The following is a 23,272-nucleotide window of genomic DNA, read 5'->3' on the forward strand; positions in this document are numbered from 1 at the left end:
AGATAACGTTAAATAATACCATAAATAATGTATCTGCATCCATCTCAAATTCTCTATTATCTCCGATCAAGCCAAATCTTTGTGATATGAGGGACTTTAAAGACGAACTCTTGATCTAATTTTGTGATCTGAGGTCAACCATTTGCGTATTGTTGTTTTCGTTACTACGGAGTTTGTAACTAAATTTGTCTGTGACGTGTCCCTACTTCTATAAGGCTGTCTATATTTGCTGCACGACCTCACGACATTTTCGATAAGATACATGGAAAGCGACGTGATGCAACTGAGCATAGTTCTGATTGGTTGTCTTGAAGCGTCGTTCGTGCTTATTTTCAAATAATGCACGTATTCACACGTGTAACACTGATAAATATCAAGGTATATAAGATGACTGTAACGTCCAGTACTTCATTGTTTAAGGCGATTTTGTGCACTGAAGATTTTGATGGTACGAAATAGCACGTGCTGCTGCAGAGACGTTTAGCTATGCATCTTTACAGCAAGACTATCATACTACTCCTAATTGTGAGTATTGTTAACCCAGATCATTTTTAAATAAAACGTGAGCTTACTAAAATATTTTCTTTCATAGTATTAAACATAGTATGATTTTAATGACTGATTTTACCGCTGTTGATATTTATGCTATTTCTGATTTTACCACTATTGATATTTATATTATTTATGACTCCAATTCCGTCTGTATATTGTTTTTAAAGCGTTTTAGGTTACTAAGATATAGAAGTTTCTCTTTGTAACCTTTAATTAGAATAAAGAATAATACAAAAAATAAAACCGTCCAATAATTCATTTTTGCCTGTGTAGCGGTATGTGTCTCTTTCCGAAATGTAATGTCCGATCATCAATTGACAATTAAATATAGTAGACTATGTCTTGGAACAAGTGATTAAAGACGCTGCACGACCTTCTCATTGACCACAGAAGGCTGTCTATTATTTTGTACATCCACCCAAGCTATTCTAACTGTTAAACTCTTTCTGTATGCCCGGCGTACATGCAGTAATCATCGTTATCATATATGGCTGTATCATTTTGCGTACATGACGATGAAAAAGTCTTAAAAAATGAAAATCAAACAGGTGTTAGCTGCAATTCGACTCTTTGTGTTGAATTTACAGTGTAAGATGGGGAAGACAGACGACAGTTCTTGGGTGGCAGTTATAGTGTATTTGATCCTGCGTTACATTTACAAATTGATAATTGAAGTAGAAATCTTATGTCATACTGACAGGGTTTTGACAAATGAGGTATTATACAAATTTCAACTTAAAAGTCCGTTACATTCCCCTTAATGTCTATACAATAAACTAGTAAGCCTGGTGCACTCTGTATGGATACTAAATGGTAGCTAAAACTGACGAAAATAAAATTACAAAGAAGTTGATATATGTCTTATGAATTAAACAATAAGAAATGTGTTGGAAGATGGACATATCGTATTCAAATTGCGAATTTGATCAAACCTCACCCATATTCTAGTAACTAGCATACCCTCTATTTTGGAATCATATTGTGCGTAATCTACAATAATAGTTGTATCGCTGAAATTCAGCTCGTCTCTAATAATCTGAAATACATGTCAAGTTAATGAATCTCATACCCATCTCATAATTAAATATATGGCAAATCATTTTGCAGTATTTTACGCCGCAATACCACAGATAGCTTCAGTTATTCACCGGCTGTAGTTACTATAAATAGACCTCTGCAGTGAAACTAGCAAGAGGCTTAGCTGAAGCACCAATAAAGTCAAACGTAATACGTTTGGATATCTCCATTCTAAACAATATCATCTTGATCCGAGGTTAAATTACAGATCCAATCACCATCTTGCACCGACTAAAACGCATTCATTTGCACCAATGAATAACAATGTCTGAGACTAGGGATACTAGGCAATCCAACCAGCAGTGTATGAAACTGGACACTTGGTAATACAATCAGCAGTGTCTGAAACTAGGAACACTTGGTAATCTAAACAGCAGATATGTATCGGCTGAAAAGCTTACTCCGAACGACAACACTGGTTGACAGTCTTCATTTTATGCTACTAGTACCGTTGGAATTAAATCATCTGAATTAATATCGGGCTAAGGCATGTATATATGGGTAATATCTTCTCATACGTACGTGAATCTAATGTATTTTAATGTAATCTATCAAATTAAAAAGTATATGTAGATATAAGCCCTTCAGGTACATTATAATACACTACGAAAAACAAAAAAATAGTAATCTAGTAAAATATACTCCAAATTATTTTTATTATATAATATTAATCTATTCTAATGAAAGATTTTATGCTATTTCAGTCTAGAAATGTATATACTTCGCTGGTTCATGATGGCAATGTTAATCTATATTTGTTCTGCTATATTTACATGATTAATGTATGATCTAAACATTAAATGTCATCTCATAACCATCTACATTACCACTAACATAAACCATTACGTCAATAAACATATAATGTGGACAGTTTTGAATCGTAGTAAGCGTCAACATTAACATCCTAGAGCTACAGGATACATAAGAAACTAAGATGCACAATAATTTTCACCAGTATAAACCTCCCACTTTCCGGCAAAATATAAATACACAATATGTTCAGTGCAGAAAGGAATTAGGGACAATACCTATTCATGGTATTACCCTTTGGTTATGATCTAGATGCAAGTTACCTGGAATGTGAAATATAGTTACACAATATCATTTATTGTCACGACTGATGTTTGTGAAAAATACATTACACAAATTATTTACGCCATGTAGCCAGAAATAAACGGCCAGTTTTCAGTGCAGAATAATCTCGAAAGTAAGATAAATAATCCTTAGATCTACATATGTGTCAACTGCTATAAACCCACAAGCCGCAGAGAGACAAAAGGAAACATGTCGCAGTTAGCTCGATGTAGATTGTCCAACATCTTTGCATTAGTGTGATCACAGCACTCTATCAACCATCTTACAACGTAGCTTCATATTAGCTTCATAAATGCACACGATTTAGAGCAATCTGTCATCTGATCCTGAAAGATGTGTGACATATAAAACTGATGCTGACTGATCAAACCCATATGTCACACTATTCCCTGATCACGTCCATGGCATCAACAAGATGAAATTTTAATTCAGTAAAGAGATACACAATCTTTGTTTTTAAAAATGTTCATAAACTATCATTGCTGATACTGTTTTGCATCAAATTAACTTTGCACATATCTACGTATTATTCACTTCAAACTAGGACTCTACAAACGTGAAGTTTAGATGTAGTAGGGCCACACATATAGAGAATTGTAGTGTGCATGGTACTCAGTGTTACTTCTCTCATACTATTCATTCAACAATACACAATGTTTTACATGTATGCTAATACGTGGTCTCCGAAACGAACATTATTTATTTTATATATGCTCCAATATTCTCTAATCATATATCTAACAACAGCAACCATTCTCGCTCCCAAAGAAGACAAACCGCATTATCATGCAAAAATAAGAAAATAACTTTGAAAAGAGCTGCAAAAAATGTTCACATCTGTAGGAAATGTCAGGTGGTTTATACTCCAATTGACATGAGCAACGCCTAGAAATTTGGAAAGATAACAGTGATAAAAGTTTAAATATTTTTCTAAATTAATCATGTTTATCATTGTAACATCTATATCAGCAAATTATTTTAGAGCTAAATGAAATATGTTACAACTTTGTAATGACATGTGCAAAACAGTAGATTAAAACATAATTATGAGGACGATTAAATATAATTAATGCATGTTATTTAGTGGATGCTGTACAATGTACATTACATAGAGGACTGTTGTATGATAAGTCAACATACTGATGCTTGTTACCGTTTTACCGCTTAACAAGGACGGTTAGACATTTTACTGTAATTTCCTAAATTTTAAAAGCGCACGTGCAGATCTAGATCGCACACAATGCATTTAGTGCACACTATGACTCTAATTTACAACAGCGGGTATATTGGTTTTGTATATTGTTGTTTTTTAAATTAAACTAACTCGAATTATTTATGAAAAATGTATTGGGAACAAGAACGTACCAACTCTTCTGAAATGAAACGTTATTCTGAGATTTTTATATTCAGAACATATAGACTAGCAGAACGTTTTTTTGACACCATATACATTTTCACTTATGTTTTCTTTTAGAACACGTGGAGCTTGTAGAAATTGTAAATGCGACAAGTTTGACAGTAGATGGGTTTTCTTTATACGACGGCCTTGTCTATTGAATATGGAACAATATCTACATAGTGACCTTGCATGTATCGGGTACCTTATTTATCATAAAAGAAGATTTTCAAATCTTTACATTTTAGCCTGCAGTAGCAGCACGCCTTTCGCTGTCCAATCGGATTCAAAGATCAACGCGTAAGTCAACAGACCCCATTTTCAGTATAGATTATGCAAGGAGAACATCAACAAAGTTGCAAAACAGTCGCTTGTTCTCTGTCAACAGTAAATATTTGAGTAACATGACATTTCATTTTTATATCAGATAAATGTGGTATTAACCCTCAATAATAATAGTTTTAAAAAATGAGAAATGTCAAATCTATCTCTGGACATCATCCTCAGTGTGTATGCATAAAAACATTCAAATCGGTAAGTGTTATAACGATTTTTGCCACAAACGAGGAATTACAAGTGATACCACCATCCTCATCAGCGTCGTTCTAGTTTTAGAATGATATTGGTTGTCTGATTAGCAAACTCAACATTGATCTTGACTATACATTCTTAATTAGGTCAGCGAATGTCATCAATACTGTATCATGAATACTGTATCAGGAATACATCGGAATGTAATCAGTAAAATGTATTTTCGTCCGTCATCAAACATTATTATGAAGACGTTAGCACAAGAATCATTGTTTGGAAAATTGTCGGTGGTGGTGATACACAACATAAAATGAATAGCAGAACTCGAAATATGCCCATATAGAATTAATCTGTAGAATTTATAAAATATGATCATATATGACGAACCTTATAAAAGCATGCGCTATCTTTTTTTGTATTTGAACATATTTTAAATTTAGACGCTTTTATGTATATAGTTAGCTAGATCTAAAATTAACATAAGGTTTCAAAGCTCTTAACTCATTCTATTGTCAAGAAGTATTCTTTCGATATAAAATTGTGAATAATTTTCTTACATAATTTTTGGAGAATGTATGAATGTCATTGAGTTTTCTGAGTGTTTCGTTGTCCTGTTTATGCTGGATTCAATGGTGCTATATGCAATTATCTTTGAAAATCTCACAATATTTGATTCTGTAAATAGACATCATGAACATCCGGCTTACTGGATCAGGAAGCTCAAGTAACCAAGGAATGGTGGAAATTCAAGGTCCAAACGGCACGTGGGGAACAATTTGTGATGACAGTTTTGATGTAAATGAGGCAAAAGTTGTTTGCAGGATGCTTGGATTCAATAGCAGGTATGAATTTGTATGCATAATACCAAATAGATTTCTAATTTTATCATGCAATCAGTATTCTGTAAAGGTGCTTCTAACTAAAACAGATGAACAAACTGGTAAATGTTATAATACAGAAATATCAACAAAAGTCATACTTTAATTGAATGCAATATCCATAGTTATTTATATATAAGTCATGCTTTTAGTCAGTTATTTTTCCTATTAATCGTCCGCCTGTTAGCTTTCATCATATAAGTTACCCACGATTGTTTATTTTCGTTTTATGGAAACACAGTAGAATAATTAGATACCCCACAATGGTCAGTGTTTTGTATCTTATTTTGGTAATTCTATTCTTCGGTGGTGGGATATTTATCTATCAAGAAACAGGTTTTCAGGCCAATAATAGTTTTTGCCATTAATTAAGCTATATTTTTAAATAATTATTATAATCTCTCTCACAAGCCTTCTAAAGTATTATGACTAATACGGTAGAAAGGTGAACAGTTAAATGTTGAATGTTGAATTAATGTACAAATGTAAGAGAGTCTCCTTTCAGTGAGTAGTCCATCTGTATCTGTTCGCCTGTTCACCCTTCTCTTTTTCACATGCCGTATTAAAGTCCCGCTCCTTATACTAGTCTACTTCTCATGCACCTTCCTGTGCTACTTGTACTCCGCTACTCCTTGTACTATTCTCGTACTTCCTCCTCCCTCCTTAAGAGTTTGGTGCGTTCTTTACGTGCACATGAGAGCTTCATGCAGGAGCTTTCCATTTCTTTCCCTGTTAAATTACTCTCTTCCGTTTATACGAACCTTGTGGATCTTTCTCTAGAATACATTTTTATAACTCTTTTATCATCCTTTCCTTTCAAAAGGTCAGGAACCACAAATTAATTTCACCCAGGTAATGCTAGTTGTTCAATTGTCTCCTTGTCTGTCTGAGACATTAGCTCCTCTTACTGGTACGTTTTTAAGTTTCCCTGATTCTGATTGGCTTGCACGCCTAGTTTGATGTTCGCAATGCTTGACACCACCTTTTCACAGGTACCAGTGAACGCAGAAATATGGCATTTTTATCGACACAAAAAGGGTAATCCCTTTGAAGCGACAAGCCTACTCAGCTGCCTTATTACTGAATAAATACATCCACTGTGCGTCTCACAAATTCTTCAGTCAACTTTCATAAATCACTGACGTAACCCTTAGGAAGCAGGGAAGTGACAATTTCTGCCGTAAAGATGGACAAATTCTGCCTATTTCCTCACAATCTTCGTGTACGTTACCGCACTCGTGCCGTTTTTAGTATGTACTCTCTGGCAACAAAGTTTTTCTCATGTTTGTTCTATGACAACCTGACCATATTACTAAAATTATGTTATTCAGTTTGTAAAACTTATGGCACAAAACATCTGCATCATATTCTTTGATCATTTATGTGGACACTATAAGCACGCATGGATTTCATAGGTATTACTTACGCATGTCGATATGCTTTGCTTCAATTCAATTTATTTCCCTCTTCTTTCACGATATTTATATAATATGATCTGATACATACATAAATATTAACAGAGGAAATAAATCTGACATATCTTTCCAAATTTGAAATCAAATTCATCTACAATATCTAAACAGCATGTATATTAACGTTTTTCTTCAGCAATGTAACCGCATACCCAAGCGCTTACTTTGGTCAAGGATCGGGACCGATTTGGCTGGATGATCTAGCATGCAATGGTAGTGAAACAGACCTTGATCAATGCCAGTCTGCAGGATGGGCAATACACAACTGTCAACATAGTGAGGATGCTGGAGTCTATTGCTCTTTTGGTAAGTAGTACCACGTAGTTACCTTTCAAGAAGTAAATATACACCAAATAAGCACTTCGAACAATATATGCTACAAGATGACACGAGTCTCTTCACAAAATTAAATCACATTTTGGTTAATCCTTATTACCACTCTCGTGATGTATTAAATTCCAACGTCGCTATTGTCTTGTGTCCATCACTATACTTGAGCAAATATTGTATATCAGTAGTACATCGGGGCATTTGTCTACACCAGAGCCCCAATCAACTTGGCAATGCTTTAATCCCAGAAATGGAATGCACAAAGTTGCACTGGAAACAGCTTGTAATTAAGGCAAAATTTAAGCAAAACCCATTGGATTTATCTTATGAAAAAATACTTTCTAATGGACTTTTACTTACAAACTGACGATATATATATATATATATATATATATATATATATATATATATAGAGAGAGAGAGAGAGAGAGAGAGAGAGAGAGAGAGAGAGAGAGACTGAGACTACGTTTGTTTAACTGATCGTAATATATAGTTCACGGTTGAAGTGGAATCATTCTGTTGTTACGAGTGGCGAATAGAAAATGATTACACGTTATGAGAAAAACATTTAAACATTTTCCTTGTCTACTGAATTTTTCGTAGATTATTTTTATATTATATAGTTGTGACGGCAAAAACCGTTTTTTCATTATGTTCCATGTTGTTAACGGCTGTAATACTACATTAAAGTAATGAAGTTAAAAAATAATTCGGTAATGTAGTATGATTGTGAAAGGTCAGTGTGTGTGTATGTGTGTGTGTGTGTGTGTGTGTCTGACATTTTTATTTTATTTTTAACATAGCTTTAACAATTTTAGTCATATCGCTACGATATCTGCAGTGTGGCAGGTTATCATGCCGCAGACATGTAACATCATGTCCCACCCAGTTACATTATCCTGACACCAGGTCGTCAGTCCTAAAACTAACCTCTTAATGCTGAGGGCCACGCGAGTAATAGTAATAGAAACGGGACATGTAAGCTAGTAATTCAACTGTAAGGTTGTTTTCAATAAGTTTATACTTGAAAAATACATGTTGTCTGGAGTTTGGTTTCCGGATTTATGATATCACCTCAGCACTGTTTACATACATTTTTGGGAGATTTTAAGATATGTTAATGAGAGAGACAGACAGACAGACAGATAGAGAGACAGACAGACAAACAGAAACAAGAACAATAAGAAGACGCAGCAGAAGAAGAAAATGAATTAGGCCTAACTGTATAAATACAATATTGAATAACATGCATCCGAGTAGATTTATTTTCTTAACTGGCGATGAATTAGCTTCAAAGATGAAAGCGCCACAGTACCGATACCACTTTTGTCACAGCTGTGGTGGTATCAATTTGTTTAACAAATTAAGTAATTCGAAAAGAAATTTGAATTTAATTTTCAGATAATTATGGCATACGTCTAGCTGGTTCCCGAAGAAAAACGGAGGGTAGAGTTGAAATTGTTGGTCCAGACGGAACATGGGGAACCATATGTGATGACGACTTCGATATGAACGATGCAATGGTTATTTGTAGAATGCTTGGATTTAGCACGATGTAAGCAATGTGGTGTTGTCCACGTAAGGACTACATTTTTGAAGCACAGAACATTGTGTCAAAATAAAGACTGACAAGCGAGATGATTAGCTGGGTCAAAGACAGCAAAGTATTTTTTAAAAATATGACTATATTCTATAACGTAACAGTATTAAGAAGTAATAAGGTAATAAATCTAGCATTCTGTTTTTAGGTAATGAAAGGAAAATCGCAGACTTTTATTTTCTCAATTCAAATTCTTGGAGAAGAAAATAGAATTTTATATTAATATATTTGAGTGACTCGGATATAAAACATACTTCTCTATACATGATTAACCCATAACATAAAGGCTTCACTCGCTATGATTAACCATGGGTAGTAAGTAATATTGAAGGCGGCGTTATTTACTCTATCAGAAAAATTTCTTCTTCATTTGCCACGACATGTTACTGATATAAAAGTAAGTGGTTTCGTGTTTTTCTTTTCAGATATATATAGGTTACTCATTTCTATGAGAAAATATGAGCGAGTTTTTCGGATGGATATACTGCATGACCTTGGGAGTGTAGTATATCCATCCGACAAAACGAAAGTTGAATTTTAAGACAATTTCTCTAACGCAGGAAAAGAGCTGAACGAGATTAACAATTTCAGCTATGCATAATTAAATAAAACGTTTACACAGAATACATGTACGCAAATATCATGCTTTACGATAGACTAAGAATGAAAATACATGGTCTTGCATATTTTATATTTTCAGAAATGCCCAAGCATACCAAAGTGCAAGATATGGACAAGGTTTCGGTCCCATTTACCTCGATGATTTAAGATGCAACGGATTTGAATCAAGCCTTATATATTGCAATTCTTCTGGTTGGGGTAGACATAACTGCGGCCATGGCGAAGATGCTAGTGTATCCTGCTATAATGGTAAGATAGTATATCCTGTCATGGGGGTAAAATCATGTAGTCATAGCACACATTTAATTTTTTAGTTGCTGATACTGCAGTCACATAATGTTCTGTAATAACAAACACTACATAGACGCACGCACAAAAAAGTACGCATTAATAATTACATATACCACCTAACCACATATCCACAGTTATATAGAATAATCATTGCATATAAGTCCATATATGGATTTTTTTAAAAATTGGCTATAATTAATTTTTACGGACAAAATTATATTTTTTTTTCCAAACATATTTCTAAACATTAAGCGATGACAGAAATATATACTCTCCTTTCCATTACGGACACAGATCATAATCATTAGCATGCTGGTGCTCTAAACATAGCTAGTGAAATCTGGTCTTTGAGCTTTGTCATCAATTCGGCATTCTTACGTAATCCACTGAAGACTCAATAAATTAACAATGTTGTCACCTAAATCTTATATGTTCATCAACGTGTAACAGGACACTGCACATATGTATGATCCTCCAAAACGATATAGTACGAAATTAATCAAATAATAAAAATATCGATAATTAATTCGATGTTTTATATAAGACGCTCTCTTGTGCATGTAAATATATTGGTCATATTTGCATTACTATTGAATGTTTAATCGTGACACAAATACACACACGCACACACAGATATATATATATATATATATATATATATATATATATATATATATATATATATATATATATATATATATATATATATATGGGGGTGGGGATGGGGGTGGGGGTGTCTGTGTGTGTGTGTGTGTGTTAAAATGAATACAATATCTGATTCTAGTGAGGAGCAGCCTCTTTTATACAGTGAGCATACTGTTCCATGTGGTCAGAATCTATTCGTTATTTGTCATTAGGTGTTTGTAACAATGAATGAGAAAATGAACAAGAAACTAAAATAAAATTTTACAAGTAATGGAAGCGAACGTTTATACATGAGTCATGGAATATACATTTGTACTGTGTATGACGTAAAAGATATATATCTTTTTATTTTATATAGTATAGTTTCAAATCGGCACAATTGCTAATTCTACAGGCTGAATCAAGATGTATATCCAAAAGAATGTATATGGGCATTTTAGTTTCAAATTAGTAAAAGGTCATCATGAAAGAATAATTATTTAATATAATGCTTTATCAAATGTTTCCATAAGGCCAAGTGATATTATGATTTAGTCATATGTGCACTGTTTATTAGTATTACTGTTGTTAGCTGCTGAAAGCGCACTGTTCCAATTTAAATCAAGTTGGTAGAGACCATTCTGGCACGAAAAACTTATAAGTTTGTTCCAGTGATAATGATCTGCTATCAATTATAGACGCCATTTACTAGAAATATGATTTTTTTTATAGAAAACTTCTAAGGACTCGTTGAATATATTTAAACCAAATGTTATAGATAGCAGTGTTTACAAACGATTTCAATCCGCATCATTTAAAGTCGTCATTATAGAATATGCAAAATCCTTTAAACGAATTCTTCTCAAAAGTATTTACTACCCGTACGGATACGTTTGGCGATGTATCTATTTTCACAGCAAATAAAGATGACATAACGCTTGCCGGTGGAGTCAGCAAGTATGAGGGCAGAGTGGAAATATTACACAATGGTGAATGGGGAACAATCTGTGGTTACGGATTCGACTACAGCGATGCTGATGTCATATGTTTCATGCTGGGATACGAGTCTAGGTTATAAGTCTTCAACAGATTATGTAATTTCTCTGATCTTCGGATCGTAATTAAAAATTAGATAGTGAATTTCTAATAACTGGCGTAGGAAAAACGAATTCCGAATGTAGACCAGTGAGGAGATACGTCGCACATACATACACACACACACACACATATATATATATATATATATATATATATATATATATATATATATATATACTTTTTGTCCGTTATAACTAGCACAAGGCAAGTTTACATCCTTGATTTTTACTAGCTAATTGCTAATCGCCGACTGCAATAATTGGGCATAATTGCTTTTTTCTACACCAAATGTTTCCATTATATCTCTAATGCATTCTGCAAAGCATAAATCTGCGAAGTCTTTCATATAATCAGTTGATAAGAATAACGCAGCAGAAAATGTGACTTCTTTGCGAAGGAATAAAATTTTGTTGGATTCTTAATAATAATTTGCTTAATTGTTTTCATGCAGATAGACTAATTTGTAATTTTTAGTTGGCTTATTTGCAGATTGACAAGAACTTTCTTTAGTAGTCCATTTTCGTCATAGACTCGGTTTGTGATTTTTGGTGTGAACGTACAGTTGTCCGAAAGCCACGTACCGCTGTAATTGAATACATCGGTGATTTAATGTGACCATTATCTTAAGTGGATGAATCCGACTGGATTTAATTTAAATGTTTAATGTATTTTGCTATTCTTTACTTGTAATATATCTTTATGTTATTGTGATCAGTATGTCAACGTCCCATTGTATACAACCTGTTATGTATTATATCCTAAGTATTGATAAATATTGTGTCGCCTTGATAGAAACATTAATAGAAACATGCTTAATTCTTACAAATGCTAGCAGTGCATGGAATATATTGAATTCAACCTGTAACTTCTGATATAGCCTTTCAATGTCGAGAATGTTCCGCTTTAATAGGTCATCCCGAAGTTTTAGGTCTAAGATTTTATAAATTCCGACTATCAGATACCATTTCATATCCTGGTGATGTAAATACGAGACCGGATTTTTTAATTAAATCAGTAATTGTTGCCATTATAATTGTTTTGTGTGATTTTGTAGCCCGCGGTCATTCTTTTATCGTCTCCTCGGAAATGTGTACAATAACGACTAGCAATGAGACCTAAATATAGTTTCTTTTGAAAATTGAGAAAAACTAATTCAAACGGATATAATTCGTTCAGACTGTATGAATTTACCTAGATGGTTACTGATTAAAATTTGTATTTCTATTACAGTTCCATACAGTATAATACCTATGCTGCATATGGTGCTGGGACAGGGAGGATTTGGCTGGAATATCTGCAGTGTCGCGGTTCCGAAGGTTCAATCGATGAATGTCCATCACTTACCTGGGGCAGTTATAGCTGTTCTCATAATCAGGATGTTGGAGTGAATTGTATGTTTCTATGATATTTTTTCTTCGAATTACACACTTTTCCGGTTTTCACGACTGAGTCTTTTTAATGGAGATATAACATAAAAACGGTGGAGTTTATATTTTGTGTATATTGATATGCGCGTGGACTATCAAAAAGGTAAACCTATGTCCAATCCTTTTCAGTATTAAATAAATTATAGGAAATGCAATGTGGACCAGCCACACCCACACACCCACACCCCACACACGCACACAATTTGAGTGATTATAGACAAAATAGAAAGAAAATTATATATGTGATTTAATGCTAAACGGTGGGAATATATAATTTCAAAGGTACTGATTTAGATTGTATTTTAAGCGACAGTATTTATTTAGTAATTGTGAATCTTTTTATTTTTTTCTCAAATGTATTTTCATATCCTTCATGACAAAGGTCATCAAACTGTGAGACTCATCGGAGGACGCTATCCGTCAGAAGGAAACGTACAGATTGGAAATTCATGGGAGACACTTTGTTCGTACCAATTTGATAGTTATGAGGCCCAAGTAGTTTGCCGTAACCTAGGATACAACGCATCGTTTTGGTATGCTATTTTTTTTATATGTGTTGCGATAAACAAAATTAAAAATTAACAAAATTAGGAAATAAACAATAAATGTTCGAAACATGATGCATTATGCAAGAAACGCTGTCTGTAGTGGTATAACTACATACCTTCAACACATCTATGATTTGTTGTCTGAAAATAATATTTTGTTCGGGCCGGATCTTGAGTCAATGCTCCTACCCATGAACAAATAAAGGTAAGGTAGTATTATTGGAATGACTGTTATGAAAGTTGTACAAAAAGGAATGATAGTCATAAACATTTAAGTGCTTTGCTGGGTATGGAATGGTTAGAGGACAATTCCATTGTAATAGAATGAAAAATCCAGTCATAACGAAGCATCCTCCTGAAGAGGAATGAATGTTTCATGTGCATGCAGGGTCTTATAATCATGGGTCAGTGTTAAAATATATCGACATGCACAAAAAAGGCATAACATATCATGACGCATCAGAACAATACTTTCCGACGTCAATCAACTGCCTATGCATGTAAACAATTCACGCAGTTACATGAATCATTAAAGCATGCATCTTATGTATATATGCAGTTTATTATTTGTTTAAAAGCATTATTTGCTATCTCGTTCAACACTCTCAGTTTTACGTATTGATTGTTTCGAAAAGTGTATCAGCTATGTTACTTTAGTTATATTAGTTATAGCTTCTTTACGGGTGGAAGTTTATATTTTACACTTTAATTTAGTTCCCTCGTTCAGAATATAATACATCGTATCCTGTTTCTTTAGAATTAGAAGAGAATGTTATCTCTGACGAAAGGTGCCCTGAAATGCAAGTTGTTTACACTATATTCACCTGAGAATACTGCCATATCATACAAGAGTTAGCATGACCTTTTGACCTATGATGAAGAAACTATCAACCTTATCATATGAGAAGAAATTAGCTTGCAATTTTCTTATCTCCTTACAGTATAAATGGCTTGTGAATTCAATTTAATAACATATGCCTGCTTTGTTTTCTTAATGATTCGGAAGCATTTTATTAGACATCAAGAACTGATCTTACAAAAATGTTCACATTCTTGCCACATACAGTCTTTGCTCGACATATAGCGAACATAAAAAACTAAATGTTTCTTCAGAAATTAATGATAGAGGTTAAATCACTTGAAACGATTTTGCTAACGTCGTCATGAAAACAGTTGGACCATTCTGTAGGAAAATGACTATTGTAAAGCTGTATCACGGTACGCAATCATCGGTATAAAGTAGATACCAATAAAATGAGGGAAATCGTCATGGGATTATGAATCATCTGTCTAGCATTTAATCTCATTTAAACATATTGAATTGCAAGAGATTTCTAAACCGTAAATTTTTTTATTGTTATTCGTGTCTTCTAACTGGCATCGCATATACGATATAAATACGATACTTAATTGTAATGATATATTTTCAACTGATATGCCAGGTCTACTTGTATATTTTTATTCGTGCAAGTGTATTAGAAAGGAACCATTCGTGCATGCATCTCATGTTGAAGTATATATTTGCTTATATATATCAAACACCCAGCTTTGAATATATTACGGAATGGTGAAAAATATCTTTAACAACTGCCCTACAACCAAACAATATCAGATGTTGGAAATCGGGTCAGCAAAGTGGTGAGATGTCTGGTCCTCAAAGTGTAAGATGAGAAATTGTAGGAACATTCAATTTAATTTAATGGTTAATTCATTCACTCATCTATTAATACTGTCATTGGTTAGCGTTCTTGTTTTCTGAAGTTCTACGAACAGGAATTTTCAAAAAGAAGGCGTATTTTGTAATATGTACCTCTATAATTATTAGGTCTATATATGGCGACACCAGCCCGATCCAAAACTAATCGCTCCAAGTTCCACTTCTCTTGCCTGGTTAAAGTCAGAAGATACTCATTTGGCTGACGTGTCTAACGGCACAGAAGCACTTTTCTATTCCAATCTGAGGCCATAGAGTAAAGTAACTTTCCCATAGTCATGCTATTAAGCTTTATCTATTTGTTATTTACTGACACAGAATGTAGTTAAGATAATTTCATCAGTGTTTGTCCTAATGCACCATGCCAAACGGTGTTTAAAACACATGATAAACCGAGATGCACAAGTCCTTATATCTGGCATTATATATCGATTACACAGCAACTTATCATGTGAAGCGTATTCAGAAGATATCACACTATAAAATGAAATGTTGAAAACATTTCGGAAATCACTTGTCATCACTTTTGCAGTATCTACATTTTGACAAATTTAAAAGGAATGATTCATTCTCTCATGTAATAAGATCATCTAAATACGATTTAATAGTAAATCCTTATTTACATGATGTTGCATCATTGTAGATTAAATTTGTAGAAATTCATAGGTGTAATGTGCCTTGGATATCAATTATAAACGTCCTTTGAAAAAATATTTTATCTACGAGCATATTCTCCGATTCTCTTCCACCCCCCATCCGGAACGATGTATCAAAATCTAACTATATACAGAGCACAATTTACTTCGTTCTATGCCTAAAGAGAAACACTACACCATGCGTATGTCAGGTTACCAAAATAGAATAAATACCAGGGCTCATTATGGTACATGTGACTCGAGTATCACTTAAAAGACATCTTATAACTTGTTTTATGTATTGGCATATTTTCCTTCTCCCCACACCCTACCTCACAGCCGACAAGGCAAAAAAGACCTAGGTTAAGAACACGTTCTCTTTTCATTCCATGACTAACGAATGCCACAGATGCCAATGGCAATTAAACTGGCACCTTAGTTAAAAAGAAAGAAGTATATCTATCTTAAGCTTCATTAGGTTACCATTTTCAAAATGAAATAAAACCTAATGCACAATTAGCTCACGACAAAATCAAACACGTTTTCCATTATTAATGCATAATTGAACCTACATTCTTTCTCGTTCAACATCGTTACTAATGTGATACCATCTGTTGCTGCCCCTTTTCATTCATAAGGTAATATAGAATATAAGACAGAACTAAGTCTGTATACCAGATTACAGCTACTTGTACCGAAGTGCTCGATATTCTCATATGCGCCTGCACAATCACACACACACACACACACACACACACACACATATATATATATATATATATATATATATATATATATATATATATATATACATACATATAATGATGTATCTTCTACAAAGGTCTCTGATTTTATAAGTTATTAGTCATTTATTACAATCCTGGTCATGTTGATCTTCCGGTACATGGAAGAATACTAACACTTTTATTTTATTAGTTCTTCATTGGGGAGAATAAAGGATTGTTTGTAGTATATATACTCCAGCTGTAGATAAGCACTTCCCATGCTTGGCAAAGATGTCATATTTATGTCTTAGACCCCACTGTATGCCTTTGTAGTAGTTAACCTTTATTCTATCATAAGTAGGGATAACTCGATGATTAGGTATTCGACTCGAACCATGGCCACACGTATTATATATATATATATATATATATATATATATATATATATATATATATATATATATATATATATATATATTCATATCAGTGTTACATACGAACACTGTGATACGCTCTGGCTAGAATGTTTAGACACTAAATATTATCTATAGTAGTGTATCATTCGAAACAAAGCCAGGTCTTAGAAAGCATATTGAAAGGTGGGTGATCATCCCAGAACTATTGATCAATTGGCAAGGTATCAAAAGAAATGTGAAAGCAAAACGCCAGTAACTTATAGTCTCTGTTGAGTAACAAGATATTCATAGTGTCCACTGGACCATAATAAATGAATGATCAGTGAATTTGTTAGCCAACTACTAAAATTTGAATTGCATTCCATACCAGCGACTTCCGCAGGAAGTAGTGTCTAATCAGGAATACTGAAAGCAGAATGACTATGAGATGGGTATAAAAGCTGTTTGTTTTACTAAGATGTTAAACAGTCTTTAGGATCTTAGTGTTAGTAGTTTAGATTCAATTGTTAATGCATCATGTTAAAAGGCATACTGTCACGTTCTCTGCCACATGGTAAACCATGCAGTCTAAATATCTTTTTGGGTATTCATGTGTATTAATCAATAACATTTGGATTTGTATTGTTTTAGGTCTCCGTTTTATTACACAAGTTCTTACTTCAAACTTGGATCCGAACAAGTGACGAATATATCTATAAATTGTCAACTAGGAACAGAATCAGATTTGGTAGAATGCAAGAGGATACGATCGGGTAATTGCGGCCAAGGAAGTCCAGCAGCTGTAAATTGTACAGGTATCAGTTTTAAACAAAACATGCGGAGTGAAAAGATGATTCAGTTAAATGTTTTTATATTAAGTGTTGAGTAATCAGTTTTAATATATAAAAATGCATGCCATTGTTCAAGTGTTATTTTCCATACATGGCCTTAACATGTTGTAGTAAATATGTACCATCGTCACTCAAAAGTATTTATTTATGCTATTTGCTATTGAATAAACCTTTTTATTTAAAGACGATGATTTTTCTTAATATGGCATTTTCATTAGTCAGGACATTTTGCAGATTTTTAAGCATCGGATATTTCATACGACTTTTAGTTAATCCATAATCTGGTCCTGCATAAGGTGTGATGGACATGTCACATCGTATCAAATCTTAATCTGGTCCATCATAAGGTGTGATGTACATGTCACATCGTATGAAATCTTAATCTGGTCCTGCATAAGGTGTGATGGACATGTCACATCGTATGAAATCTTAATATGGTCCTGCATAAGGTGTGATGGACATGTCACATCGTATAAAATCTTAATATGGTCCTGCATAAGGTGTGATGGACATGTCACATCGTATCAAATCTTAATCTGGTCCTGCATAAGGTGTGATGGACATGTCACATCGTATAAAATCTTAGCGTATATATATAGACATTATCTAAAATATGATAAAATACAACTTAGCGCACAGTGACCTCGCTTTTCCTGTTCCAGTTGTTGATTATATATGGAAAAACTGATAATATGTATACCAAATTATATCAAGCTGCTTATCTCGCATTGATTAGCCTTTATGCATTCCTTGTCTAGAACATATTTATCAATGGTTTATATTGTTTTAATAAATGAACGACCTGAAGATGGTATAAAGGGCCCATAACTCGGAATAGGTCTATGTATGCCTTCTAATTAAATTGAATTTAACAAAGCAACCGTTAAGATAAGATATATAGGCTAGTTCAAATCGCCTTTTAAATGTCTTAATAGTCATGATTGTCTTATATTTGAAATAGGATCCTTAAATGGCAGACTAGTAGGTGGTGCTCATAATATGGAAGGTAGGCTTTTGATATCCAACAAAGACACGGGACAATGGTACCGAGTATGTACAGATGTCTGGAATGACAAAGAAGCCACGATGTATTGCAGTTTAATTTTCCAGAATGTAAAGGGGTGTGTGTTCGTGTATTTAAATGTCTTACTTCATTAATAAGGAGTATAACATATAACAAGAGCAAGAAAACTTAAATTTTAAGAACTACCTTTATTTCCGTGAGGATTGATTCTCAAAGGTAATTCACTTTTTCAACAATAAGTTAAAATGAAGGATATAATTTGATATTATGATCTAAAATAAGTATATTTAAGTGCTATCAATCTTTTTTGCCTAAATGTTCATATATTCTATGTGTTGTCTTACATAAATACGTTTCGTTGTCACCATCGTATTTAGACCTTTACACGTTAGTTTCATCCAGAAGATGTCATGCTGAAGCAGGATATAATTGTCCCATACAAAAGTAGTTCAATACTCTTAGACTCTTATTCAACTGCAGGATGGTACATGCGTCATGAGAATATCCACACTTACCTGTTTTCGTTTTCTTTAAATGTTCAAGCTGATCTTTCAGCAGTAATAACTTTGTCAAAATTACTTTTGTAATTAACAATAAAAATCAGATTTCAAACAATTTTTACCACGCACCATTATAGTTGTATACGTAGAAATATATTGTACGCAAATTGAAAAATTCAATATGATTGCTATAATATAATTTACCCTTCAATATGACCTTAGTAACTAGTTATTTAAGAACTCTATTCAGCTATTTATTAATTAAAACGACAGGCAGATACTCAGTTTCGCACTCAATTCAGTTGTAAAATGTTTCCTTCGGCGCGTGGTGCACATAGGACAGCTGCAAGAAAGTAAAACCCAAATACTCAGAAAACGTTTTTGCCAACGGAGAGCCTATCATTGTCAAAATACATTGCTCATGTGCCAACAGTTTACCACGCGAGAGATATAGGAGAATTGTGCCACTTTCATTTATTTATCAATGATCGTACTCGGCATTCATTATGTTTCTATAGGAATATTTTGTCTTCTTAGCACTTCTGCTTGAAATATTCTCTATCTTATAAAGAACACATATTAATCAAGTGTTATGAATCAGTTACAAACACGAACAGTTGCATAAGATATACATTATGGCTCAGAAGAGATGTAATGTATTTGCTTTACATTTTATTTCCAGTCAGCTGACGGGCCGGATCATTCGAAGCAGTTATTTTGACCAGCAGGCTGGTTCTTTTGTCTTTCTTTCGAGACAATGTAATGGAAATTCACCTTTCTGCATCTTCGAAGTGAATAGTACAAATGTGTGCCCTTATTCTGACATTGCCATGTCTTGTATATGTATGTCATCTTCCAAAATTTCCATTGTATGAATAATATATGAAACAGTATTCTTGGCATATCTCTGGCACATCAATATTGCGAGAAAAATCAAATATCAAACAATTTTATTCTCATTATTCAGAACTATTTAAAAACTAAATCGGATGTGATGTTAGAAATATTACCTACTTCATTATTCCCTGCAAAATGCCATGTATTTGCTTAAAATAGTTTCAAACAATATTTCTTCAAAACATTTAGTAAGAAGCAATTTTTTTGTTTCGAGATTGTTCAGAATTGCGAAATTGGGATATTAAAATAGTGTAAATATACAACTGAACAGTATTAGTTGTACATATGCATGCCTCACTGCTTACTAAACGTATAAAAATGATATTTAACATTGCTCTGGCATGATGGTCTTTGACTTGTATTTAATGATGCAGGTCGGCTTTCAAAATCTAGCTGTTGTTACCAAAACAGAAAATCTTAAATAGACATTATTTAAAAAGCTGTTACGTCATTAAATTTGTCAGAACATAGCGTAGCATAAATGGATTTATGATGAGTATAAATTTTGCCAAGCTGCAGTCAAATAAACAAATGTTTAATAAGCAAGTAAAATAAACGAATCCCTTCCCCTAAACTGCTGCTTTAATGCTGTAAGAAAAATTCCGATATGGCATCAACATATGGCCATTGTTTTTAGGACTATAACATAACAATAATTTCGCCTCGGAACTGCTGCACATAATTTAGCGGGCTTCCCATTTTGCATAAGTAATGCTTATATGCAATCGCAAATGGACGCTGTAGCTAAGAATAGAAAAAATATGTAAACTACTACGTCTCAAAAGCACCATGCAGAGACTGATCAAATTTTGCAGAAAGCATCCAGGCCAAACGGACCTTAAAATGTATAAAGATCATGTTGAATCTCTGTCAAATATGACCAGCAAAAAAAGCCCTAGAACAAAAAAGCATTAAATGACTTGTCTGAAAATGTTCTGCAGTTTGACCATGTTTGAGAAAAAAAAGCATTCTAGAATAAAATGCTCCTAAATTTGTATAAACTTATTCTGATTTTCTATTGAATATGATAGCTGCAACTAAATTAGACAGTCATTTGAATGAGTTCTCAAAAGTCAATGCATAGGCTTTGAAAATATGACAGACGGTACATTGTAATAGAAGCTTCGATATGTGTACAATATATTCCATTTGTCCTGAAATATGGTCACTGCTTCTAAATATTAATTTTAAAAATACAACTTGATCTTAAAATCCAATAAAAAGAATTTCACCATTCGATAGAAATCAGTATTTTTTAAATGTTTTCCAATCTATGGTCAATAAGCCTATTCAAGACGAACTATGTCATCTATTACTAAATAAGCAAAATATTTACACCAGCTTAACAACTGATGAACATAATTACACAAATTCTGATATTTAGGTGGCCTTCCATAAGGGTAGTTTAGTATTTCACAATCAATGTTGACATTCGGTCATATATAAATGAGATAAATCTTGAAACAATTGTTTTGATAACAAATTTAATTAATAACATTGGAAGAAGTTTCTGACAAAACACCCTACGGACGCAGAAAGTGTGGCCAACTCCTCTTCCATATGGCTACCTGGAACATGTCAACGAGGTGAGCGATAACATGCATATTTGGAAATTTTGTCAGAAGAATGATGGGAATATGTTAGTCACAATGTATTAATACTTGTGTGCGATTCGCAAGTAGTTTAATGTAAATCGATGTTTCCTTTTTCACGATTTTAGTTGATGCACAACATTCGATTCGTCTGATCAATGGACGTGTTGAGCAAGAGGGGAGGGTGGAAATTAATTTCAACAGCACGTGGTACACCCTCTGTGACAATTCTTGGGATGTAAACGATGCGACAGTTCTTTGCCGCTCACTTGGATATTGGTAAATAATTTATCTATTTTATCAATTTGTCACGGTTTTAAACTCTAATGACCTTGCTCTTTGCTCTTTAACGCAATTTTAAATTACCTGTTATAACAACTGATTTCAGATAGGTTTTACTAAATAGCCGTAGGCATTGAAAATCTTATTTATAGTGGAAAATAAAAGAGTTCTTCGTGTTTATCAGTGTTTAATGTATTATACTGATTTAAAAAATATTGCTCACTTTCTTACATATATTACTTGACTACAAATAATATAATGCGGATTTTAAATTCCACATTTTACTGGAATATTTTTTATACTGGACTGGTCCAGAAATGTGTTGATGTATACAATTTGTTTCAAAAAATAATGGTATAAACTGAACCGAACGTTCCAAAACAGTTTTAAGTGTATTACCTTTGATAGTTTTTATTCTCCTTTCTTTATTTCCACTTTTTGTTTTAGAGGCATCGCAAGGGAATTCTTTACAGTGTCTCTGCTACTTTGTCTTAAAGACATTAATTTTTAATTAGTTTTTTCCAATCATATTCCTGTACCAATCTGAATGGGCATTTATATTGAACTTGTGTGTTATCTTAAAAATTGTACGATTTCTTTTCCCCTGTTTTGCTAAACATATATAATGACACATTGTTAATAACTCATAGGATATATCATACATGGCTAGTACAGCTGAAGATATATATCTAAAGTGAAACACAATTATTACAGACTTGTCTTTGGAAGACATGCGTCTCCAGAACCGAAACGATGTCACAAAATTCGTGCAGCACTTATCTAACATATTCCTTACCAAACACAACGAAACCATACCTTTGTTTCAAGGGATGCAGACAATTCACTTATTAAGACTCGTATACTTTTTAACAGGGTATCTTCCCCAACAGCTTATTCAGATGCTTGGTTTGGACAAGGATCAGCGCCCTCTACAAACCCATATCTATATTGTAACGGTTTCGAACCTTCTATATTCGACTGTTCAAAGAGTTATGAGTGGGGTCCAGGTTCGTGTTCACACTCGGATGATGCTGGTGTCCGTTGTCAATCCGAATCGCTTGGTAAGTCATATGAGTTCAGTATGAATGTAACCCAGGGGAATCCTTGTGAAGCTGTT

The 23,272-nt window shown here is 33.5% G+C and overlaps 1 protein-coding gene across 1 annotated transcript in view; it reads left to right on the plus strand.

Annotated features, from left to right (window-relative positions):
- The first annotated feature begins 373 nt into the window (after positions 1-373).
- The window catches only part of LOC149797361 (scavenger receptor cysteine-rich type 1 protein M130-like), a 51,465-nt gene continuing 28,566 nt past the window's right edge, over positions 374-23,272 (plus strand). Inside the window, exons 1-14 of the mRNA XM_089962113.1 lie at positions 374-525; positions 4,369-4,420; positions 5,337-5,493; positions 7,138-7,307; positions 8,733-8,886; positions 9,632-9,801; positions 11,385-11,538; positions 12,796-12,956; positions 13,375-13,525; positions 17,661-17,824; positions 18,822-18,981; positions 20,067-20,227; positions 22,002-22,152; positions 23,029-23,216. Coding sequence (XP_089818239.1) covers positions 487-525; positions 4,369-4,420; positions 5,337-5,493; positions 7,138-7,307; positions 8,733-8,886; positions 9,632-9,801; positions 11,385-11,538; positions 12,796-12,956; positions 13,375-13,525; positions 17,661-17,824; positions 18,822-18,981; positions 20,067-20,227; positions 22,002-22,152; positions 23,029-23,216 — 2,032 coding nt within the window. The 5' untranslated portion in view covers positions 374-486. The remainder of the gene's footprint in view (positions 526-4,368; positions 4,421-5,336; positions 5,494-7,137; positions 7,308-8,732; positions 8,887-9,631; positions 9,802-11,384; positions 11,539-12,795; positions 12,957-13,374; positions 13,526-17,660; positions 17,825-18,821; positions 18,982-20,066; positions 20,228-22,001; positions 22,153-23,028; positions 23,217-23,272) is intronic.

This window comes from Sinohyriopsis cumingii, chromosome 6 (genome assembly GCF_028554795.1).
Source record: "Sinohyriopsis cumingii isolate HCF-2022 chromosome 6, ASM2855479v2, whole genome shotgun sequence".
In the NCBI taxonomy this organism is placed as follows: Eukaryota; Metazoa; Mollusca; class Bivalvia; order Unionida; family Unionidae; genus Sinohyriopsis; species Sinohyriopsis cumingii.